The sequence below is a fragment of the Clarias gariepinus genome, chromosome 1 (assembly GCF_024256425.1).
Source record: "Clarias gariepinus isolate MV-2021 ecotype Netherlands chromosome 1, CGAR_prim_01v2, whole genome shotgun sequence".
In the NCBI taxonomy this organism is placed as follows: Eukaryota; Metazoa; Chordata; class Actinopteri; order Siluriformes; family Clariidae; genus Clarias; species Clarias gariepinus.
This window is the reverse complement of record NC_071100.1, coordinates 6,234,714-6,261,048: the sequence shown is the minus strand read 5'-3', so window position 1 is coordinate 6,261,048 and position 26,335 is coordinate 6,234,714. Positions and strand designations below refer to the sequence as shown.

The 26,335-nt window shown below is 40.8% G+C and overlaps 2 protein-coding genes across 2 annotated transcripts in view; both read right to left on the bottom strand.

The window, feature by feature from the left end:
- LOC128530872 (E3 ubiquitin-protein ligase TRIM39-like) overlaps positions 1–26,335 on the bottom strand; it is a 68,991-nt gene that overhangs the window by 11,463 nt on the left and 31,193 nt on the right. The window lies entirely within an intron of this gene.
- Positions 19,882–22,157, bottom strand: LOC128530856 (E3 ubiquitin-protein ligase TRIM21-like). Its single transcript, XM_053504986.1, has 6 exons — positions 21,561–22,157; positions 21,375–21,470; positions 21,031–21,264; positions 20,788–20,935; positions 20,580–20,606; positions 19,882–20,478 (listed from the first exon to the last, which is right to left on the bottom strand). The coding sequence occupies exons 1-6, from the start codon at positions 22,140–22,142 to the stop codon at positions 19,943–19,945; spliced, it is 1,623 nt and encodes a 540-aa protein (XP_053360961.1). The 5' UTR covers positions 22,143–22,157; the 3' UTR covers positions 19,882–19,942.

The following is a 26,335-nucleotide window of genomic DNA, read 5'->3' as shown; positions in this document are numbered from 1 at the left end:
AGGACGCACTCGATGACGCAGACTGGGACATGTTCAGAAACAGCTCCAATGATGACGTCAGCGTGTTTACGGAAGCGGTTGTAGGATTCATCGGGAAACTAGCGGATGATACCTTAAAAAAAATGACTATTAAAACGTTTCCCAACCAGAAGCCGTGGGTGGATCAAACCATCTGCGATGCTCTGAGATCTCGCACCGCTGCCTACAACACGGGTCTCGCGTTGGGGGACATGGAACCGTACAAGGCTGCGTCATACAGCGTCCGGAAGGCGGTGAAAGAGGCGAAGCAGCGCTACGGGAGGAAACTAAAGTCACAACTCTACCAGAGTGACTCTAGGAGCCTGTGGCAGGGATTAGGGACAATTACGGATTATAAAGCACCAACATCCGGTATGATGAACGCAAACGTTTCTCTGGCAGACGAAGTGAACACTTTCTATGCTCGCTTCGAGGCTGCAGCTAAAGATGCTAGCGATGCTAATGCTAGCGGCGCTAACGGCTGCAGACAGGAAGTCACTGCCAGCACCGGAAGTGCGTTTATCATCACCGAGCATGACGTGAGGAGAGCCTTCAAAAGAGTGAACACCAGGAAAGCAGCAGGACCAGACGGCATCTCAGGTCGTATCCTCAGAGCCTGCGCAGACCAGCTAGCACCTGTGTTCACTGAGATATTCAACATCTCTTCATCTCAGTCGGTGATCCCCACATGCTTCAAAGAGTCCATTATTGTTCCTGTCGCAAAGAAACCTCATCCTGCTTCCCTTAATGACTATCGCCCTGTAGCCCTCACCTCAGTAGTGATGAAATGCTTTGAACGCCTGGTCAGAGACTTCATCATTTCTTCACTACCAGACACACTGGACCCACTACAGTTTGCTTATCGTTCAAACCGTTTCACGGACGATGCAATCTCTCATTTCCTCCATACATCTCTCACTCACCTGGACACTCGGAAAGGGAATTATGTGAAAATGCTCTTCATCGACTACAGCTCTGCATTTAATACCATAATTCCCTCCACACTTACCCCCAAGCTGAAGCACCTGGGAGCTCATCAATGTGTCAGTGGACCTTCAATTTTCTGACTGGCAGACCATAGGCAGTAAGGATGGGCGGACATGTCTCAGCCTCCCTAACTCTCAGCACTGGAGCCCCCCAGGGTTGTGTTCTGAGCCCCCTGCTGTACTCTCTGTACACCTATGACTGCGTGGCCACTACCAACTCCACCACCGTCATCAAGTTTGCTGACGACACTGTTGTGGTGGGCCTGATCACGAACAACGATGAGACGACCTACCTGGAGGAGGTTGGAAATCTGGAGAACTGGTGCCAGAGAAATAATCTCCTCCTAAACGTCAGTTAGACAAAGAAGCTGATGGTGGACTTCAGTACAAAGCAGGTGAGAAACTACCAGACCCCCGTCATCAACAGGAGCCCAGTGGAGAGAGTGGACAGCTTCAGATACCTCGGTGTTCACATCACGCAGGACCTGGCATGGTCCTGTCACATCAACACCGTGGTAAAAAAGGCCCGGCAGCGTCTCTACCACCTCAGACGCTTGAGAGACTTTAGACTGCCCTCCAAGGTGCTCAGGAATTTCTGCTCCTGCACCATAGAGAGCATGCTGACAGGAAACATCACGACCTGGTTCGGGAACAGCACCATGCAGAACAGACGAGCTCTACAGAGGGTGGTGCGTTCAGCTGAACGAATCATCCGCACCGGGCTCCCTGACCTGCACTCGATCTACAGCAAGCGGTGCTTGGCCAAGGCCAGGAAGATCGTGAAGGACCTCAGCCACCCCAACAACGGACTGTTTACTCTGTTGCCGTCTGGAAAGCGATTCCGCTCCCTGAAGGCCAACACAGAGAGACTGAGGAGGAGCTTCTTCCCGCAGGCGATAAGGTCTCTCAACCACACCACTATGCAATACTAACACAATCTTTTCACAATTGATCAATCAATCAGTCTTTTTACATCCAGGGACACTATGGACAATTCCACGTACACCTACCTTCATATCTACACTACATGTTTACGTTTACATCCTGGACCATTGCACAAAGACACTTTAATAACTTTGCACACCTACCTTCACATCTACATTACATGGTTACGTTTACATCCTGGACCAGTGCACAAAGACACTTTAATAACCTTTGCACAAAGTCACTTTGTTCTATGCATATTTGCACACCATCTTTCTTACAAATTATCAAAATTTCTCAATTCCTTTCTATTCTATTTTTCATGTACAGCATATTTCTATTTTTATTTTTAGTTCTATTTTTCCTAGTTTAATTTAATTTTTTTCTATTTAATCTTTCTTTTCTTTTATTCATATTTATTTCTTATTATAAGCCTTCATTCTCTTTTAGGGTCACCGGCAGTCGTATAAGCATTTCACTACATTTCGTACTGTGTATGACTGTGTATGTGACAAATAAAATTTGGATTTAAATTTGAAAATGCCCATATTGATGAAAAGGCCTGCTCACCTTTTGAACAGTTTCATATTTATTTAGTTTCACTTTTATTGTTTTTTTAAGCATCAGCTCACCCACCAAATTCAGTAAATTGTCTATTAAAAGTTCACTAAACAATGTTATTTTACACCAAAATAGCAATGATTCATTAAAAGTAGTGAGTGATGAGGTAAGTGTGATATTACGGTGTGATATTCCACTTGTTTTTTAATGTATTTGTCACGGAAACACCAGGCTCATCAAGTTCCTGGTTCTGGAGGGGTCCACCTCCGACATCATTCTTGGACGTCCGTGGCTCGCCAAACATCAGCCCATTATCTCCTGGGTCAGTGGAGAAATCTTAAAGTGGGGAGCTGAGTGCCTAGAACACTGCATACAGGTTAAACCCCTAATCTCAGTTAACACAACCTCAGTGGAGAGTCCTGCAGAACAACAGAGAATCAGAATCAGAATATCTTTATTGTCATTGTAACAAGTACAACGAAATGAAGTGCAATCCCTGCCTCAGAGAGACATGCAAACAAATAAAAACAAATATATAATAAGGGAAAAAGTAGATAAATAAAATAAATACCTAATACCAATATAGTATCAATGTCAGGAACTGCCCGTAGAGGGCACTGTGGCCGTGTTTGTAGTCTTGTTAGAAGACCCAGTTTCGAAGAAGGCACCTCGGTCAGGTGATGACGAAGCTTCACCTAGGTGGCTTATTAGAGACGTTATAAAAAGCTGTTAGTTTTGGGAAACTGGGTCGAGCATTAAGACTTTCTAGTGGGCATTTGTTTATTTTTTTTGTTTATTAAGGGATTTATGTTTAAACTGGATCTGAAGGCTTGGGCTCTGTTATATGTGGATATGTGTATTTACTTTAACTTGTGTATGATGTGAGTACTGTTTTTTGTGTCTTCTATCCTTTTGTTTTTAGGTTTTAAGTTATGTTTTGTTCTAAGCCTGGGTGTGCATGTGTCGCTCGAAAGAGCGTGAATGTGTGGTGCACGTGCATGTTATTCACAAGTTCTGACGGGTGTCTTTTGTTACACAGTTTCACTGACGACTTCAGACTTTCGTTGATTTCTTTGTCTCTTGTTTATTTTCAACATCAAAAAACAACGGTTGTTACAGTTTCTTGCATAAATCCACAGCAAGTCGCTTGCTGTGTTCTGTAGCTTCGATAGATTACAGTTACAACAACTTATTTTACTGTATTTCTTTTAGCTTACTGTCTCACGGTCAAAAGCTTGTGTTCTCCACACCTTTCTGTATCCTTCCGTGTCTTAACAACAACTAAACAACTAACGTGCGTGATAGACATAAAACTGCATAACTGTGGGATGATGTCACAGAACAACTCATGAAATGATGTCACAATACAAATTATGAGTATGATACTTAATGCTTAATGCTTAACTAATAAACTGAAATAAGATAAACACAACAACAAATCACAAGAATGAAATATGGCCCTTACATTTCCAGCCCCTAATTGACAGGCAGGAAGACTGACAATTACACACATTTTTGTTTTGTTGTTTTTCTTTTTTTTACAATTGGGCCACAACATTTACTATTGGATTAAAATTTGAATCAGCTTTCTTAACACTTTAAACATTTGTTAACGGTTTAACTTAAGGTATTCATATTGCTGCGTACCAGATGAAAGGAACATGACTACTTTATAAGGTAATTAACAGTCCATTTCACATATAAGGCACAGCTTATCGATGGGTCTTTTCAGAGTACTGGTTTTAGTTTTGACCAGTACACGTCTCACAAGTCCTTTTTTATCAGGGAACACTTTCGTGATCCGTCCGACGACCCATGAATTTCTTGGAGAAGACTCATCAATTATTAGAACTATGTCTCCAATTGAGAGGTTTTTTCTCACCTGAGACCATTTTTGGCGCTCCTGAAGCAATGGCAAGTATTCACGCACCCATCGCTTCCAGAATAGGTCGGCAAGGTACTGAATTTGCTTCCACTTGCGACGTGCGTAAATGTCCTCTTTTTTGAAAAGTCCAGGAGGCAAGTTTGGCTGTTTTTTCATCAGCAGCAGGTGGTTAGGTGTCAGGGGCTCCAGGTCTGTGGGATCGTCTGTAGCGGTGGTAAGGGGACGGTCATTCCACACAGGAATGTATGCAAGCTCTCATCGTTTAGTGTTTGTTCTTTTAGTACAGACCTCAAGATTTTTTTAACTGACCTTATCTGCCTTTCCCATATTCCACCGAAGTGAGACCCAGCAGGAGGATTAAATATCCATTGTATCCCCTTTTGCATGAGGATGCCTTAAATTTTTGACTGATTCCACTGTTGGATAGTTTTACGCAATTCAGTCTCAGCGCCTATGAAGTTTGTTCCATTATCACTTCTCATAACTGACACCTGGCCTCTTCTGCACATGAAGCGTCGAATAGCATTTAAGCAGGAGTCTGTATCTAATGACTGCGCGACTTCAATGTGCACAGCTCTTGTTGTCAGACAAGTAAACAATACGCCATATCTTTTAACATTACTTTTACCCCGTTTGACCTCGAAGGGTCCAAAATAGTCTACCCCTACGTTAGTGAACGGTGGGTGATCTGGTGTTATTCTATCGCGTGGCAGTTTTGACATTTTTTGTTCACTATTCTTCGCTCTGATCTTTCTGCACGTCACACAACTGGACAGAAACTTTCTTACAAGGGAATTTGCTGTCGGAATCCAGTATTTCTGCCGCAATTTTGAAAGCATATAATTCCTTCCACAATGTCCGACCTGTTCGTGAGTGTTTCTTAAGATTAAAGTTGTAATGTGTGAGTCTTTGGGTATAATGACAGGGTGTTTTGCATGCTCAGGCATTGCAGACCTACCAAGACGTCCTCCAACTCTTAGCACTCCATCCTGCAGTACTAGATCTAGTTTGGAGAGACAACTGTTTCTTTTTACGGATGCATTACCCTTTTGTAACATGGAAATTTCGTCTTTGAATTTTTGGTTTTAAACGAACTTAATGACTTCGTTTTCTCCCATTGTTAAGTCCTTAATTGTTAGAGACTTATGGTGTTCTGCTATTGAGTTGTTTGCCTGTCCCTTAATCCTTTTTGTTCTCTGTTTAAGCATATCTTTAACGCAAAGAATCCAGGCAACGGATCTTTTTAACTTATACCAGTCAGAGTGATAGTTAATCAGTTTACTCACGGCATCTGTGCTCTCTGTAGTTTTTACGAGATTCACTGAGTGTTTAATCTCAATGTCATCCTCTTTCGTCGACAGATCGTGAATGTTCTCAGGCCATTTACTCTCTGTTTTTTTAAGAAAGGGGGGACCATGGATCCAATTGTTGTTTTTCATGAATTTTTCACAGGAAACTCCTCTGGAAGCAGCGTCAGCTGGGTTTTTTGAAGTGTTGACATACCTCCACTGCTGTGGCTTGGTTGACTCTCGTATGATGGAGATTCTGTTAGCGACAAAGGTTTTAAAGCGAAGTTTTTCATTAGCAATGTATCTCAAGACAGTTGTGCTGTCGGTCCAAAACACAGAGTCCAGCAGTTCTATTTCCAGTTGACCTTTCAACATTTTGTCGTTGTTTACGGCGACCACTGCCGCTGTCAATTCCATTCGGGGGATAGTAGTTTGTTTCAAGGGCGCTACGCGAGAATTCCCTATCATAAATGCACAGTGTGTAAGTCCATCAGCATTTACTAACCTAATATATGAGACAACTCCATATTCCATTTCACTTGCATCTGAGAAGTGGTGAAGTTGTGCTGTAGTTGTAACTCCAAAGTCAACTGGTTTTACGCATCTTGCTACACTAAACTCAGACAATTGATGCAACTCGTGTAGCCAGGCCCTCCATCCTTTTATAAATTGTTCGGGAATGTCATCGTCCCAAGCGAGTCTCTCTTTACATAACTGCTGCATTAAGATCTTAGCTGGCAGTATGACTGGTGCAAGGAAGCCTAAGGGGTCATAAATTGAACTAGTGACTGACAAGATTCCTCTTCGAGTCACAGGCCGCTCTTTTAAACTAATCTTGAACTTGAGCGTGTCTGAATTAATACACCACAGCACCCCTAGAGCTCTCTCAACAGGGAGTGCGTCTTTACTCAAATCTAAGTCCCTCATGTCTTTAATTTTCTCACCCTCAGGGATGGAAGCTAGCAATGTACGACTATTACTTGCCCACTTGGTGAGGTGAAACCCTCCACTTGCGCACAGTTTGGTGAGATTACTATATAGCGCAACTGCTTGACTATGACTAGAGACAGACTTCAAGCAGTCGTCTACATAAAAGTTTTTAAGTACTGTGTTGACTGCCTCGGCAGATGCATTGCTGCGGTTTTCTTCTGCTGTTTTCCTAAGGGCGAAGTTAGCTACACTTGGAGATGATTTTGCACCAAACAAATGAACAACCATTTTATACTCAACCAAGTCCTGACTCACGTCTCCATTCGGCCACCACAGGAAACGCAACAAGTCTGTGTCCTTTTCCGGAACTCTAACCTGATAGTACATGGCTTCCACGTCTGCCATCATGGCAACTTCCTCTTGTCTAAAGCGTGTGAGCACCCCAATGAGTGAGTTTGTCAGATCGGGTCCCTGCAGAAGCTCGCTATTTAATGATATTCCCTGATAGCTGGCAGCACAGTCAAAGACCTCCCTTACAGACCTGGCCTCAAAAAACGCACGTTTTCGGAAAAGGGATCCCACGACTTGCCGCGAGTGCGCGCGGCAAGCTGTGAAAATGCCCTTCAATACCTGTAGGGGGCAGTCGTGTTTCAGTCTAAAGTATTGTGTGTCTACTGAAGCCGAAAAATGTTATGTCTCTTAGGCGCCCATTGACGGCAAGCGACAGAGCTCATAAACGTGTCAAGCTCAAACTGTTATGTATTTATTCTTCATTTTCATTCAAAATTATTATTATTATTAGTAGTAGTTCTCCAAATTTATTATTATTATTATTATTGTAACGCCGCCGCGCGTGTGCAAAAGGACTACTATATTTATGCACTTTAAACGCAGACGGGTACTGGTGGCTCAGTGGTAGGTGATTCGCCCGTCATGCGGGAGACCCGGGTTCGATTCCCAGCCAGTGCTCAATATTCCGGTGCTATTCGCTAAAATACCACGATATAGCCATTACATTTTCAAGTTATGCTTCAGTACTAAATGCATGTTTGCAATTGAGAATTTTTTTTTTGCTTAAGCTATGAAACACATTAGCACTCACCTCACAGTTGCTATAATTTAATGATTATCATAAGCAAAAAGTGTAAAACAAAGGATTCACATTTATTACATTTTCACCCAGAGCGGGATTCGAACCAGGGTCTGGACGATTTTATAGAATATACGGATATTATACAGATATTATTTAAGCAACGCCACACCACGTGGAAAGCAACAAAAATGCTTCAATTTCATTGGCTGTCACTGAGTGTCAGCTATTCACGACTGGCCCCCCGCGGAACACAGAATCCCCGGGCTTTGACTGCGCTTTCTCCATTCGTTATTACAGGGGCGGACTGGGACCAAAAAGTGGCGCTGGACTCCCGGGCCCACAGCAGCCCACACCATAATACATTGGCTCATTAATGTAGAGATACATTTTTAACACCAGTTACTAGTATAAAAATATAACACAATACAGAAATCAATGCTATTTAAACATGTTATTTGAAGTATCACTGAACATATATTGGGTCAAAGAAACAAACAAAAAAAAGAACATCAAGACAAACAACATATAAATCTATAAAGACAATATTTTTTTATAAAAAAAAATAAACTCCGCGCTTTGCTTTTATAATGTGGAGCAAGCCCGAGATCATATTAACGTAGCATTTATCATTCAAAGTTATTCATATCAGTGTATAGTAAGTGTGATTTGAAAAGTGCTATAACTCCACCTGCTACAGTTTCAGCCCAGTGGAACAATCTGACTACACGTGAAGTGCCATGAAAAAGTATTTGCCCCTTCCTATTTTTTTTCTTTGCATATTTGTCACACTTGTATAGGTGGAATTTTACCTAAACACTTTAGGTGAGAACGTATATGTTAATATGTATAGGTGAGAACAGCTGATTCACACTTGGGGAGAGTGAATAATTTGCATTTTAATGTTGTCTGGCATTGTAAGCACACGCAGTGACACTAAAAGAACAATAGGATTAATAGGAATAGGAGGCACTAAAGAGGAGGATTTTAATTTAGACTATAAAAAAATTAACCTGCGTCTATTTTTCAGGCGTGCCAGCTGCCACTTTTTAGTCTTATAATGCCCACATGACATGCTGGTACAGAGCTGGACATAGCTCATCCATGCCAATTATCCCGGGTTTGCACCCTGCGCTATAAAATACGAGTACAACGGCCATCCGCGGACAGCAGCTCCTGCCTCCGTCTGCTTGCGCTGGCTCTTCTTTGAAGTCTCTGGGGCGCGTTCCATTTGCCCCGTTTGCATGCCACACTTCCGCGTTGTGTGCGCGCGTCTCACTCACACCGCGTAGTAAAATCCACTGTAAACCAACAAACCCTGAGTATTTTATAGCGCGGATGAACCCGGGATCATTAGCAAGGAGAGCTCTTCTTCACTATTCGTGCTTAATTCCGCAGCCCTGCTTCTTCGTATATCCAAAGGAGAGGCCGCCTAACTAGTGAGCGAGGAGCGATATTGATTTGGGTGCACGCCGTGACAGGCTGAAAAAAAACTATTGTCCTCAAAAATGTAACAGATGAGGACTCTGATTAATGTGCAAAAACTATATAATAAAACTATATAAGACTACATGCCTTTATAAGACTCAACTTTTATTTAAGCGCACTCACAATAACGAAAAAACGTGATTTTATAAATGTTTGAAAGCAAATAAGCTGCGCTGCTCTGTATTGTTTTTGGTGAACTTGAGCGCGACAGAAAATGAACGCAAACGTTTTTTTAATGGTCAGAGTCAGTCTGCTTGCTGTTTTTCCGACGCGTTCATAATCATTAGTTACTTCTGCCGGTGCGCTCTGGAAAACTTTATGCATGCGGCTGAGCGCTGATTAAAACTATGGAGTAAATTAAAGAGGAGAATCACGATGCCGAATCGAAGTCCTGAGCCCAAACCTCATTTAAATTAAATTAACAAATACTATAAGTAAAAAAAAACAATAGCCCACGTTTAGAAACCGTTTATAAATTCTTTCCGACATGAGTTGGCCCGGTGTTATGCACAGAGCGCCGGGAGATTTTCTGAAGCTCCGAAATCACTGGGGCATTTTTTCTAAATAGATGCTATTGTTAATAACTGATGGAGGTTTTGAGCTGTATACACACACAGTTTTAAGGGGTTTAAAACAAATTAGTCCGAGCAGACCTACATGAAAGGTGAGAAGTGAGTAACTGCGTGCGCTGTCGCGGTGTATATACTGTACAACACACGTTTATCAACGTTTTGATAAAAACGCTGCCTTTTGTAAAGTGAAAGTACTTTACAAAAGACAAACTGCTTTATTTCAGTCATGAATTCACAATCACATCACATTCCAGCTATTATTTTCAGCCGTGGTTTAATAATGGATGAAATAATTATTAAATGCTGGACAAAAACAGCAAATATGATGATTATTATAAAAAGCCCGAAAAAGTTCGTGGTCATAAAATAATATTTACTTAATAATATAATATATATAGTTCATTCATGTCTTCTGATGATGTCGACACATTTTTTACGTTTTAAATAAGACATGTTGGCATATTCACTAATCAGGACATTCGCATAGTTAATACTATCAGATAGCCTACTATCAGGAAATTAAATTAATTTCAACACCATGTAAACCAAGACATTGCCATGTCTTTCACTGTTTTGTCCCTGTTAAAACATTACAAAAAATATATAAGAAACTTATTAAGAATTTTAAAGCATGAATTTGGGCATCTCATTTCATCATTATGAAAAAAATATGAAGCACATATACACACATTTATCATGAAAGATCTGTTGTAAAGCAAAATAAAATTCATGTTTGCTTCAGCATTGGGAACAATATTGTTTTAGACTAAGTAATTATACACAGTTCTTCGTTGTACAGTACTTGGTCCGGCGTTTAAATAAAGTCCTTCCATGCGCCATCTGGCGGATATTCAGTGAAGGACAACACATTTATTTAAATTCCCGAATGTTGCTTACGGCAAGTCGCGGCACGCCGCGCGCTAAATTGAGGCATCCTGCGGGAAAACACGCGCAATCTTTATGACCACATCTGTATGTGTCCAAATACACTATTAAACTAATATATATTAATGAACAAGCTAGTTTCCGTGTTCTAAGCGCTAGCGGTAAGCATAGTGATATAAGCTTGCTTATAAATCCATATGTGGATGTATATTACAGAAATGCCATGGAGCTGATGGTTTACATCAGTGTTTAATGGTCTAAATGAGATGATATTCCTTTTAATCACTGCCATTTACACTCGGCTCGGCATTTCCCCCAAACACTCCAATAGTAATAACACTGCTACAAACTTATCATTAGTGCCTAAAACAGTAAAATCTGATTAATTTTATATATTAAACATTACCTGGTAAGTGAAGTTGAAAATTTAATGAAAATTATAACGTTATCACGCTATAATTCACTGTATACTCCATGATGTTGAGTCCTGGAGCTGATATCCGGAAACGTTCCGTGTTCAGTTGCATTTTGACCTCACTCCCATAGTCCTTTGCGCATTAGCTTTAGCTTTTAGCTTGCAAAATACAGGAGAAAGAGAGTTCTCACATAGGAAAAAAGTAGTTGCGCACAAACGGGAAAGAGCAGACGGTTACTCAGGAAAAAGCACTTATTTTCAAGGGAAAAAAGCATACATTTATAAGGGGAAAAAAAGCACATTTATAAGGGGAAAAAAAGCATACATTTTCAAAGGACAAAAAGGACATTTATAACGAAAAAGCATACATTTTCAAGGGAAAAAACACACATATACGGGAAAGATGATTTGCCCTTCTGGGCCACCGTACATTTGTGTTATGAGTAACTTTTCCTGTATGCAAAAATGTGCCTTGTTTTGTATTTTTCAGTTGTTATAAAAAACCTTAAAGAAGAATTTTTTGGTGTACTTGATGGAAATCGCTTTTTCCCGAGCTCCGCCAGACTGACCAATTTTTCTACTTTCTCGTCCCCTTACGAAGAGTAAACATATAACAGATAAGTATTTCATACTACCTTATAATATATTCACTCGAAACGCGTGTTATATCGTTTTCGTATAAGTTTATATCGTATAAGTTTTAATAGTTTTGCAGCACACCGCTTCCAGCCGGCTTTTCATTAGCATCGCTAGCCCTTTAGCCCGGCTATCACAAGTTTGTTTACGCTCTTTCGCACCGGTTATTTCTATTTTTAGACACCATGTCGGTTGGGTCTCTGCCCCTGTGTGCAGGTGAGGAGACATTGGAGCTGCACTCGGTGGACTTGGAGATGGAGGCCGTGGAGAAGCTGATCCGCGACCTACAGGTGAAGCTGGCCCGGCTACAGCAGCGGAAAGCCACGCTGGAATCGTCGCGGACCGACGCTCACCTGTCCCAGGTAAATTCTCGGCATGAGAATTCTCCGACAACCTCTACTCCGCGTGCTTCTCTGCCCAGGTCCAACGCACCGAGAACGCAGCCTGCCCAGCTTTCCTTCACCCCGGCGCCGGGATACCACGAGGCCTGGAAACTTCAGCAGCGGAAGACGCGCGCCAAGCCCCGGGCGAGGACCTCTCCTCCTCCGCCACCACCCGTCTTCGAGATCTCAACCCGAAACCGCTTCGCTCCTCTCCGTGAGACGGCACACGACGCGCTGGTCATCGGAGACTCCATTGTCCGGCACGTGCGCGCTACCACAGCTAAAGGTAAGGCGTACACGCGCTGTTTACCTGGTGCACGTGTTCTTGATGTTGCTGCACAGGTGCCTGCGGCCCTGAGGAAGAACATTCGAGCTGTGGTTCTCCATGCTGGCACCAACGACATCAGGCTGAGGCAGACGGAGATCCTAAAGAAGGACTTCAGGAGCCTGGTTGAGAAGGTCCGCAGCACATCACCCACGACAAAGATCGTCGTATCTGGACCACTTCCGACATTTCAGAGAGGAATCGAGAGGTTCAGTAGATTATTTGCCTTCAATGAATGGTTACAATCTTGGTGTCAACAACAGAGATTACCCTTTGTTGATAACTGGAATGTTTTCTGGGAGCGTCCTAGGCTCTACCGCACAGATGGCCTGCACCCTAGCAGAGCTGGAGCAGCGGTCCTCTCTGACAACATCTCCAGGACATTACGAACCATCTGACTTGCGGTAAGTCATACCTCAGATTCTTTAGATATCAGCCACAATACAACCCACCATACTAATAGACGCACACACATAGCTTGTACTATAGAAACTGTGTCTATTCCCCGATTAGTGAGAAAAAAGAATAAATTCGTTAAATCCAGCCGAAACAATCTGGTAACCATTAAACCAGAAAAAGCCCAAATAAGTAATCGAAGTCTACCTCTAAAGTTTGGACTTCTCAACATTAGATCCCTTACGCTAAACCAACCGTCTGCTAGCTGCATAGAGTCGTCACTCAGGGTTCACTCTATTGAGACTGTGTCTGTTCCCCGAGCTAAAAACAAATTTAGAAAGACTCAGAAAGTCTGTTTTAGTAATTTAATTAGCATAAAGACCACAAACTTGGATCAGACTGAATGCGCAGCCGGCACCTCTGATCTGAAGCTAGGACTGTTAAATATTAGATCTCTCGCATCTAAAGCAGTTATAGTTAATGAAATTATCACAGATCAGGAGTTTGATATACTCTGTTTAACAGAAACCTGGATTAAACAGGACGAGTATGTAGCTCTAAATGAAGCTAGTCCTCCTGGATACAGCTACATACACCAGCCCCGGTTAACTGGTAGAGGAGGAGGCGTCGCAGTTATTCACAATGATAATTTGACTATTGTACAAAAACACGGACACAAATTTAATTCATTTGAAATTCTTTATAGTAACATAAGTGTATTTAACTATATTAAGTCAGCTCAGTCGATCCCGCTAATTGTCATTTACAGACCTCCAGGGCCGTACTCGGAATTTCTTAGTGAATTTGCAGATTTCCTCTCAAACCTAGTCATTTCTGTAGACAAAGTGTTAATTGCTGGAGATTTTAATATTCATTTTGAAAACCCAGAAGACCCTCTGAGAACTGCATTTATGTCTATACTGGACTCGGTAGGAGTAAATCAGTGTGTAGTAGGACCCACTCATAAAGCAGGTCACACTTTAGATTTAATAATATTATTTGGATTAAGTATAAGAAATTTATTCACAATACCACTATCTGAAGTTATCTCAGATCACTATCTTGTCTCATTGCAAGTGTGTCACAATAATAATGTACACACAGCGCCGCGCTACCGTAGGAAACGTACATTCACATCAACTACCAAACAGAGTTTTATCAGTAATCTCCCAGAGTTTCCAACTTCGATTAGATCACCGTCTGACCCCACAGAACTCGATCAGGCGACTGAATATTTAGAGTCGACATTTCGCTATACCCTAGATAATGTAGCTCCAGTCAAAAGAAAAATTATTAGAGATAAAAAACTTGCTCCCTGGTATAACGATCACACGCGCACTTTAAAACAGACCGCTCGGAAATTAGAACGTAAATGGCGTCAAACTAAATTACTAGTATTTCAAATAGCATGGAAGGAGAGCATCCTGAACTATAGAAAAGCTCTTAGTGTAGCTAGATCAACATATCTCTCCACTCTTATACACTGAAAACCCTAATAAGTTAATTGGACTAAACTGATTGAGTAAACTCGTTGCCTCAATTTAATTGAGTAATGGAATCTTCCAAAACTTGCATATTTAAGTTTATTTAACTTGGCGGTTTTGTAGACTGTACTTAAATCATTCAGTTCAACAAACTTAGCACTTATTTAATGTACTTAAAAAATTGCGTTCACTTGGTATAAATTTTTTTTAAGTGTACTTATATATTTAAGTTAACTCAACATGAAAATGTAACTTAAACCTGTTAAACAATGTTCTTATATTTGACTGCAAGCTTTGTGCACACCGAACTGAAATAAAACAATGAACAGCATTTTTAAGCTTAGATTTTTTTTATTGACAAAATGCCACAATTTTCCGCCGGTAAGAATGATGGAGAGTACTTTATTAGGTACACAACATGTACGGCATGAGCAGCACATTCACCCAGGAACCACCATCCAATTCAGCCTCAGCATGAACCGGAACACATTTCACACGTCACCACTTACCCACACACACAAACAGGGCCGAAGCCACTAACCCAAACACCCTTCCTCAACATGGTGAACACACCGACATCCCCGCAAAGCATGCTGGTCGTCAGCCGCCGCCCCGCCCACGCCACATTCACATTTGTGAAAATTGACCTTTTGAAAATGTTTTTTCCCCCAAAGGATTAATCATGATTTTGAGCTCACAACACTTGAAATCTTAAGTTTATGCATTTTGATGGTAAATAAGTTAAATGAACTTATATTTTTAAGTAATGGGTCCAAAATGCAAAATTTTAAGTAATGTTTAGTCAACATTACTTGATTGTATAAGTAAAGACAACATTAGGGTTTACAGTGTAGAAGAAAATAAAAATAATCCTAGATTCTTATTTAATGCTGTAGCCAAATTAACCAGAAATAAGACCACTGCAGAAATCTCCACAACAACATCATGCAATAGTGAGGACTTCATGAACTTTTTTAATAATAAAATTGTAAATATTAGGCATAAAATTGAGGTTTTGAAACCGAACAATGTAATTGATGCAGATGTTAATCTAGCCATGTCAGACCAGAACCTAGAATACTTTACTCCCCTTGAAGAGAATGAACTAATTTCACTCATCTCTTCTTCAAATTCATCAACCTGTATATTAGATCCTGTACCGACACATTTTCTTAAACAGATAGTACCAGCAATAATAGAACCCCTGTTGAGAATAATTAATTCTTCACTCAGCATTGGATATGTTCCAAAATCTTTTAAATTAGCAGTTATCAAACCAATAATTAAGAAACCTGACCTCGACCCCTGTCAGCTGTCCAGTTACAGACCAATATCAAACCTCCCCTTTATCTCTAAGATCCTGGAAAAGATAGTAGCGGAGCAGCTATGCTCATATATACATAGGAATGGCATACATGAACTGTATCAGTCAGGATTTAGGCCTCATCACAGTACAGAGACGGCGCTCGTTAAAGTAGTAAATGACATTCTATTGGCCTCTGATCAGGGTTGTGTAACTATGCTTGTATTACTTGACCTCAGTGCAGCTTTTGACACTGTTGATCACGCTATTCTTCTTCACAGATTAGAAAATGTAGTGGGAATTAAGGGTACAGCCCTCTCCTGGCTCAGATCCTATCTGACCCATCGTTATCAGTATGTAGACTTAAATGGTGATTATTCTGCATGTTCTCTAGTGGAGTTTGGCGTTCCGCAGGGTTCAGTTTTAGGTCCACTGCTTTTTTCCCTTTACATGCTTCCTCTGGGCAACATAATCCGTAAGCATGGTATTAGTTTTCATTGTTATGCTGATGATACACAGTTATATGTCTCAGCAAAACCTGATGAGAAAAAACAGCTTACTAAAATTGAGCAATGTGTGCAGGACATAAGAAATTGGATGCTAACTAACTTCCTTCTGCTAAATCCGGATAAGACAGAAGTTCTAGTCATAGGACCGCATACAGCTAGGAGTAAAATTTTAGATCATACCGTAACTTTAGATGGCCTTTCTGTTCCATCAAATGCAACAGTGAAAGACCTTGGTGTGATTATTGATTCCAGCCTTTCATTTGAAGCACATGTAGATAATATTACCAGGATAGCATTCTTTCACCTCAGAAATATTGCCAGAATAAGAAATTTATTGTCGCTAAACGACGCAGAAAAACTAGTTCATGCTTTTATCACCTCTAGGTTGGACTATTGTAATGCCTTACTGTCTGGTTGTTCAGCTAGATGCATAAATAAGCTTCAGCTAGTCCAAAATGCAGCAGCGAGAGTCCTCACCAGAACCAGAAGATATGAGCACATCACCCCTATCTTATCTTCACTCCATTGGCTCCCTGTGAAATTTCGCATTGATTTTAAAATACTACTCTTGACATATAAAGCATTAAATGGTCTCGCGCCGCAGTACCTGAGCGAACTGCTAGTGTCTTACGATCCGCCACGCCTACTTCGATCAAAGGATGCAGGCTGCTTGTCAGTACCGCGTATTATGAAAAATACAGCTGGGGGCAGAGCTTTTTCTTACAAAGCCCCAAAGTTATGGAATAGTCTTCCAAATAGTGTTCGGGACTCAGACACAGTCTCAGTGTTTAAGTCCAGGCTAAAAACCTATTTATTTAGCCGAGCATTTTTATAAATAGATTTGCCATAGGTAAAGGAGCAGATCTGGGGGACTCATGGACGTAGAGTATTATGGTAAACTGGTATGTTTGGATGCTGTCTTCCTCACTCTCATTGATCACTCAGGTTTGCTGATGGTGAGGTGATTGTTTGCTTTACATGTCAGGAAGCCCTCATGTTTGTGTTTCCTTCTGGCTCCTCCCTTTTAGTTATGCTGTCATAGTTAGTCCTGCCGGAGTCTCTGCTTGCACGCTACAGTTAATATACATTCACATTATACATTGTGTGACTGTGACCATACCTAACTGCCATCTCTCCTCTTCTTCTCCTCCCCCCCCTCTTTCTTTTTCCTCTCTCCTCCTGTCCCCCCCTTTCACTCTTTCTCTCTCTCTCTGTCGAGCTACACATGTCGTTCCTGAGCTGCCAGTGATCCAGACTCCCTCTGCCCTCCGGACCTGTCTGACCCATCCTGGTGCCCCGCTTCTGGCTGAAGATCTCGTCACATGGATGCCCCGTGTGTCTCTCTGGGATGCGTCTGGTGTCTGGGAATGATTCTCTCTACCTAGAAAATGGTTCTGGCCTTGACTGGTGTTGGCAACTGTTTCTCTGGGGACTTGACAGTTCGATAGTTCATGACTGGAACTTCTTACAAGTCTACCTGGGTCTTCAATAACTACCTGGACTCCATATTAACATCAATTAACATCAGCTATTATAGCTGAACTGCCTCCCACCCTACACACTGTATAAATGCAGATCATTTACTGCTTTCTGTTTCACCCAAATGAGGATGGGTTCCCTGTTGAGTCTGGTTCCTCTCAAGGTTTCTTCCTCTTACCATCTCAGGGAGTTTTTCCTTGCCACTGTCGCCCTCGGCTTGCTCACCAGGGACAAACTGACCATTTTGATTCATACAAATTCACATTTCATACAAACCTAAATAATTCTTTTGACTATGTAAAGCTGCTTTGCGGCAATGAAAATTGCTAAAAGCGCTATACAAATAAAATTGAATTGAATTGAATTGAATTATTAGATGTTTTGTGCTGAGGGGACTTCAAGTCATTTTTGGCGATGATGCATTTATGATCTTTAAGAGCAGCTCTGTGAGTAATTTTATTTTAATCATTATTGTAAGTTACTTAATATTTTTACTTAACATTGCCATTTTACTGTATGCTTTAAATTATTTGGGAAGGTGGGTAATTGCAATAAGCATTTATGAAGAAGTTTCATTGAATTTAAGTTAATTTTAACTTGATTTGTCTGATAATGTGCCTTTCCTGTTATCAAGAGGTAATACATTACTGCATAAATTATGGAAAAAGTCAAAGGGCCTGTTTTACACAACATTATAAAAAAAAACAGTGAACATAAGAGCATATAGTCATATATTGACAGATTGCAGTTTACCTGAATTTCTTCTTTATTGTCTTGTCTCTCACACAATAAAGAATCTTAATGATGGAGAATCCTTGGACATTCCAGTGGGAATTCTCTGCTATGAGAACAACAGAGCCACAAGCCCTACATCACCACAACTGAACCCCACAAGAGTGAAGATCATCCTAGAGGGCAGCCTTGTAATGGATTCACTCACCAACCTGCCTCAAGCTATGTGTCTCTTGTTTGACTTTACCTATGCAATCCACTTGAAGTACCCAAAGTCCATGATAAACACTTTTATCTTCATTCAGCAGGTATTGATAAACTTGGATCGAAGTGAGCTATTAACTTTAAGGGGGCGGCGCCCCTGCGCCCATTATTGACCGGCAGCCACTGTGTTTCAATGAAATGAAAATAAAAACTGCATTGTGTGTTCATTGACAAAAGTAAATGCAAACTGATCTGGAATTTTCCTATCCCAATTATTTTATTACATATATGGTATTAAGTGTATTTGAAGTAAATTAATTAATATCTGAGTATTTTGCATTTAAGTTGACTCTACTTAGCTAAAGAAAAAAAAATATTTTCTTGATTAAGTGTGTATGAGTTTAAATATTGCATTTTTACTTTTTTAAATTTAAGTTGACTCTATTTAAACAAATGTATTTTTCTTCTGTCAATTAGTTAAAGCATTTGCCTCAAATGGTTTAAGTACAATCATGTTAGCCACACACACACACACACACACAAACACACACACACATACCAGTTTGCCGACAGTGATTGATGCTTTATATTTTATATTTGTCATGCCAATAAAGCGCTTTTCTTGAATCTTAACTCTCACTTACATAAGCGTGGGCGCACACACACTATATGAGTGACGCACACGCATTGAGACCGAGCATGAGAGAGGATTATCCACAATAATGCTCGTATTTGAACACCTCATTAGTTTACAGAGTTAAAATTTATTTAAAATGTTTGCTCGTCTTGCAAAACACTCCAATCAGGTTACTTGCAATCCAAGGCTTTGATGTAAAGTGAAAAGTGTCTGTCTGTCCCTGTCTGTGACCTTTGACTTATGATTGTGTCTCCTGTTTGCTGATGCTGTTTGTATATATTTGACATGGCGATGACTTTGAGACAGTTTCCCTAAAACAGTAAAGTAATGTTCCAGGTTTTGTCACTGATACACTGTGGTTCATGCTCCCACTGGTTGTGACATGCTGCTTGATAATCTCAATAAAAAAGATGTAAGTGTTAAGATTTCTCTCACAGATGATACACGCTGTGAGTTGTGCATCAATCTAATCTAACTGTCCTGTGCAGTGTGTATATAATTATGACTTACTTGTTTTAAATTCAATGAATTTTTATCTGTGCTGTTTCTGTGATTGTTTCACTACAGTATAAACAGGACTAGATAATGTACTAAAGATGATCACAAAATTCTAAATACAATACAAATAAACAAACAAATAATAAATTTAGAAATTTATGACAATCACCATGCTCAAAACAATATAATGCAAAATGTATATATTTATTGAAAGAATGAATCAATTGAGGTTAACTGGCTTTAAAACCTGAACCAACTTTACACAATGCTGAAATGATTTAAAGAAAATGAAATTCAAATTCAAAAATTTATATTATATTTGACTAACAGGACAGATAATCAGTGGTGCTGAATTTTTACCTCCATCATTAGAACAGGGGCTGAAGAATGGATAAAGTTTTTCAGTTAAAGTCTGACCAGTGAAAGAGTAGATATGAGATTTTGCATCAACATCATAGAAGGAGATCAGACCCTCCTCATAATCCACAAACACCCCCACCTTCTGAGGAGCCTGTTTTAAAGAGAGGGAGACAAAAGGAGCCTCATAGTCAGTCTTATTCCTCAGCCACACACACCAGACTCCATCTTCAGAACTGGCTGTAATCTCCGCTTTCCTCTTAATTGACTCTCTGGCCACTCCTAACTCCCACTCGGTACTCCCTTTGACCTGGACCTCATAGTAAAATCTCCCTGAGGAGAATCCCTTCTTTCCCAGGACATCAGCATAATACTCAAACCTCTTTGGGTTATCTGGGAGATTCTGTTCTGTGTCTCCATGTGTAACTTGTTTCCCATCATCAGACAGAATGAGATAAGGATTCGCTGTATCAGGATCCAGAGTCACATCCACTGAGAGACAGAAACACAGCGAACATCAGGTTTATCATTGTACAGTGTGTAACAGTGAAGAAATATATATTTAGTCATGTGATCAATAAGAGTTCACAAACCTGCATATAGTTTAATTCTCTTCAGCTCTGTTTAAGAATTAAGAATATTATTAAAGTCATATTTTTATAAGGTGAAATAAAACATATGATTATTGTAAATTACAACAAAATGCCCTAACAATAAAACACACACGAGCAGTGATAGAAACAGGTATTTCTGTTATCAGAGTCTTTATGAATTTTAGCATTTAGATCAGTAAGTACTGACCAGTCTCATCAAGCTTCTCCATTTCCTCACTGAGAGTCTCCTGAATCTGAGACAGAGCTCTCCTCACAGTCTCCACACTCAGACGAGAGTTAATAGTGACATCAGTCCAGTCCTGGGTGTGTGGAGGGCTGCACAGTGACGGGTAAATCTACAGTACAGCAGGAGAGAGGAGAAATCCCTCAGCATGGGGACTGCTGTCCTGTCATGTGCTGCATTGCTATTGAGAAACAGAGGGACTCTGACCTGTAGGAGGTGGAGGTGATCCTCAGTGTGTGAGAGCTGCTCCAGCTCAGTGTTTCTCCTCTTTAGCTCAGTGATTTCCTGCTCCAGATCTTTAATGAACTCTTCAGCCTGCCTCTCTGCTGCTTTCTGCTTCTCCTCCATCACCTTAAGCAGCTCAGCCTGGCTTCTCTCAATGCAGCTCATCAGAGCACTGACGATCTCCACAACATCTGCTTTCTCCTTCTCTGTGGTTTTCTAACAGGAGACAAATTAAGCTAAAAATTTCATTTCATTTAATTGTATCAGGACTCCACTAATGTGGTTGTTATGAAGGAGTTATTTTGTAGGTTCTTTAAGAGACTCACATTATTGAGTTCGACAGAGTGTTTGATTTCCTCAATCTTCTTCAGTCGCTCCTGGATCATCTGCTGAACTTCTGCTCGTGTCTTTTCTATCTCAGTCTGAGAAAAATATAGATGATCAACCCTTGGTCATGGCATTTTATTAGTTTGCAAACTTTTACTATCCATTAATAAGTTACAGTCTCTCACCTTCTTCTCTTTAATCTCCTCCTCTAAAGGAACAGTGTTGTGAGTTCTGTGGTCTCCTTCAGTACAGAACTGACACACACACGTCTGGTCGTCTCTACAGAACAGCTCTAGGGGTCTCTCATGTTTCTGGCAGATGCAGTTCTCCAGGTTCTCCATAGGATCCATCAGTTTGTGTTTTTTTAATGAAGACACTCTCTCATGGGGTTCCAGGTGAGTCTTGCAGTAAGAGATCATACAGGTCAGGCAGGACTTCACAGCTGCACATTTCTTTTCACAGCAGATCTCACAGAGCACCAGAGATTGGGTGGGTTTTTCTGCAGCACTGCTGGATTTCACCTGAACTGACTTCTTAAATGGAGCAGCGAGTCCAGAGATGAACGTATTCACACATAACTCTGGTCTTTTAGCAAAAGATGTTTTACACACTGGACACTGACAGTGTGAACTGCTGTCCCAGAACTCTTTGAGACAGATCATACAGTAGTTGTGTCCACATGGAGTAGAGACTGGATCAGTGAACACATCCAGACAGATGGAGCACTGGAGCTGATCTTCACTCAGGACACTGCTGGAGGAAGCCATGACTGACACAGGAGACATGATGAGAGTGGATTTTAGAAAACTTTACACATTCTAATCCTTACAACACACACTGACACTGCATATGTATAATATTGATTACAAACAAGGAATAAAATAATCAGTGTTGTGCTTTTATGGGAATATAATCAAGGATGGTGTATGTGATTATAAAAGTATAGTTACTAGTTGATTCTTTCTTTTCTATACAAGCCTGTGTTAAAGTGTTTATTTCCCTTCATACTACAGAAATGTATCAATGATTACAGATTGTAATAAATGACAAAGAATTTAGTCTTTGGTTTCATTTGTGTGTTTAAATCAAAAGCAGATAAATTAACTAATTTTAATTATTTAAAGTTTATTTTGTTTAAAATTATTAATGATAAATGTATTATAGGGAATATCTCACTGTAACACACACACACACACACACACACACACACACACACATATATATATTTGACTTTTCCTGCTCACTTACAGTTTAGCCTCTGTGATTTTAGTTCCTTGAAGAAAGACTGAGAAGCTTCAAACTGGAGATTGTGTCCTGCTGAATCCTGATGAATCCTGATGAGATAACGGATTCACACTTCACTTTCGTTTCACCAGAGTGACATCATTAGGCCACGCCCCCGCATTCTAGAATATTTATTTATTACCCAGTTACACATTTTGGCCACTAGATGGCAGCCATTCTCCAAAGAAACTACAGATAAACATTACACATCTTGTATGTCCACATTAATACAATAAGCCTTTTTAAATGTTCACTAAAACACTTACTGAGTCATTTCTCTGTTTTTATCATAAACAAAACACTTTAATATTTCTCACTTATATTAATTAACAGTTAAAATCTTTATGGTCCCACTTTGTATTAAATGTGCATAAGCTTTGTAAAGTCATGTGCAAAAGTTATTACTCCCCTTTAAATCCTGTGTTTTTGTGTAAAACCATAAAAAATATCTGATCATAGCGTGCCTTAATATTAGGCCAATACATCTCAGATAAACAACAATAACAAATAAATTTTTCTCTTTTTTTTTCACTGAGTTAATATTTATTTATTTAAAAACAAAACAAAACAAAATCCCAGATAGCAAAAATCATGTGTTCCGGATCCGCACAACTGACTTGGGCCGGTGTCTTTTGGCACAATCGGCCACTACCGGCACAGATACAATTTACCTTATCCGGACCAGCACTGAGCCAGCTCCGGGCCAGATGTGGATTTGAAGGAATAGATATGGGCCAGATGTGGGCTGGAATATGTTGCTGTCTGTCAAGAATTTTAAACATTTTCTATTTTCTAAAATATACATGATTAAATATCTTATCATCTTATATTGTTTTTTTTTTTGTTTTTTGTTTTTTTTGGTCAAATTCTAACCAAGTACTGACATATACATATCATCTAATGTTAATTCTAACACAACAGCCACTACTTCACTGTAAACATACAAAAACAATTACACAGAGCAGATTTAACCTTACTTTCTACTTAACACAGTTTTATACTTACTGTGCTTACAAAATATTCATGAAGCTTAAATAAGTGCTACACAATAAGAAAAAAAAATATTACCACATAGTTGAAATGCCTCTCTTCTTGAAATTTCAAAAATCTAAATAAGTCAAATAAGATCTAATTTAAATTTAACTAGTAAGTCACAAACATTTTTCCATGTTTTGTTGTTATGCTTTTACTAACAAAGACGGTAAGGGAGTGACAGGATAGGGAATAACATCCAATAAATGTCCTGGGTCAGTGGTCACTAGCAGTTCTTGGTCTAGTGTTTAAAGGGGTCATACGGTCCTACATGCACTTTTTTAAGCTGTTTGGACTGAAATGTGTGTTGGGAGAGTGTCTACACAACCACTCTACAATGATAAAGAGCCGCCCAGTGATTTTCTTTTAATTTTTTTAAAAAAGATGCCCCATCTGAAATTAGGCCAATCTCAAATGCCTGTCGGTGTGACGTCACACCGACAGAGGCCGCTCCCACTATAGTTGATTGACACCGGTGTTTTAGCAAAGAACCGCGCCGAGTGAGGAGAAAGCTGTCGGCCATTGTTTCGACGCTAGAGCAAGATGTCGCCTAAGCGAGTGTGGTGTACAGTTGTTGGGTCTAATAGCGAACACAGCAGTCGTCATTCGCTACTGATATCTGAGCCGCTGGGGACGCAGTGGCTGAATTTTGTTTTTGAAGCTAACGTCCCCGCCGATCTACCTAAATGCGTTCATGTTTGCCCTAATCATTTTTCACCAGACTGCCTTATAAACGAGGGTCAATATAAAGCAGGTTTTGCTAGGAAGCTGCTCCTGAAAAATAGATCTGTACCAACGCTTCGTGTTCCTACTTCATCTTCACCAGGCTCGGTGAGTGTCATTTCTTTTTCCATGAATCTTTGCAGATCGCCTATCCTAATAATCACGATGAATGCGGAGTGTATAAACAATGTCGTTTATAATAAACAATGCATTAAGGTGATTGTCTAGTTGCAAACAAAAGTAGTTTTTTTTTTACACAACCATTGAGAATATTTAATTAAAGTATATTACAAAATTTTCATTAGGACCCTAAAGAGTCATATTAAATTATGAAAAATGGGACTAGATGACCCCTTAGGTATTGTTTTTTGGTTCCAGCGCTTCCTTGACGCCCACGGTTCCTAGTCCTCTGGCGTGACCAGCGCCCTTCTCTGGATTGGCGGGGAACTGCAAGGGTTTTTTACTGCAGTGCTCACTGACTTTCACTATGCAACCGGCCAGCTATCCAAATGGCCAAGCCAAGATCGCGTATGTGATTTTACTTTTATCCAGACAGGCATTGCAGTGGGCGGAAGCAATCTGGTCGGCAGCAGGACCGCTGACTAAATCGTATGAACTCTTTTAGGCACACTTTAGGGAGGTGTTTGAGCGCACAGACAATGAAGAATCAGCGGGAGAACAACCATATCACCTAACCCAAGTAATCTTTCTATCCAAGATTATGCCTTACGTTTCCGTACCCTTGCAGCAGCCAGCGGGTGGAATGAACAGGCCTTCATCACCACCTACCGTCACGGTTTAGAGCCCAATCTGCGACTTTCGCTGGCAACTCATGATGATTCCATCGGTATTGAGCAGTTTATACAACTCTCCATCCGTTGTGCCACACGCATCACTTCCTGTCACACCTGTCTGAGAAACCCTACATCCCCTCTCTTTGGACGACATGTGAATCCTGGTTTTCCTGAACCCGAAGAGGAACCCATGCAACCGGACAGGGGTAGGATTTCACCGGCAGAGAGACAAAGACGGCTGACCCAGAATCTGTGCTTGTACTGTGGTAGCGCAGGGCACCTTAGGCTGGAATGTCCCATTCGTCCCCCTCGTCAAGTGGTGAGTGCTTTGTCCTCTCATGTCGAAAAATTGCAACCCCTCACTACATGTGTGAACCTTACTGCTTCTCATGTTACTGTCTCTGTAGCTGCCCTCCTCGACTCTGGATCAGCCGGAAACTTCATCTCCAGGGAGCTGTGTAGACAGCTCAAGATCAAAACCACTCAGACAAAAAAACTATTCCAAATACAATCCATAACTGGGAAACCCCTGTCCAGAAAATCCGTACGTCTATATGCCGGTCCTGTCACGCTTCAAGTAGGGGTATTTCATCAGGAGGGGGTAACATTTGTGGTATTGGAAGAGTCCACGGCCGACATCATCTTAGGACGCCCTTGGCTTATAAAGCATGATCCTTTCCTCTCTTGGGCTACAGGGGAAGTTCTCGAGTGGGGCTAGACCTGCTTTCCAAACTGTTTTCCCCGTCTTCCGTTAAAACCCCAGATGATAGATCTACATTCAACATCAGTCGAAAGTCCCTTGGAGAGACAGTCCTCCTTTGCTGACGTCTTCTGCCCAAAAAGAGCCACACTATTACCACCATATCGACCATGGGATTGTGCTATCGACCTACGTCCAGGAGAACCACTACCCCACGGACGCATTTATCCGCTCTCACTGCCCGAAAGAAGGGCCATGGAGGAGTACATCGCGGAGGCGGAATGAGTGGAAGATGGCGTTCGTAACACCTACAGGGCATTACGAATATCTGGTGATGCCCTACGGCCTGGTCAACACCCCTGCCATCTTCCAGAACTTCATGCACGAGATTCTCCAGGACTTTCTCCATCAGTTCATCATAGTTTAC

Excerpts from the sequence above, each read along its gene's own strand:
- LOC128530856 (XM_053504986.1), bottom strand. The coding sequence starts at position 22,142 with ATGGCTTCCTCCAGCAGTGTCCTGAGTGAAGATCAGCTCCAGTGCTCC. Across the intron at positions 20,607-20,787 it reads GGAGAAGCTTGATGAGACTG|AGCTGAAGAGAATTAAACTA; the intron begins GTCAGTACTTAC and ends ATTCTTAAACAG. Across the intron at positions 20,479-20,579 it reads GAGAATTAAACTATATGCAG|TGGATGTGACTCTGGATCCT; the intron begins GTTTGTGAACTC and ends TCTGTCTCTCAG.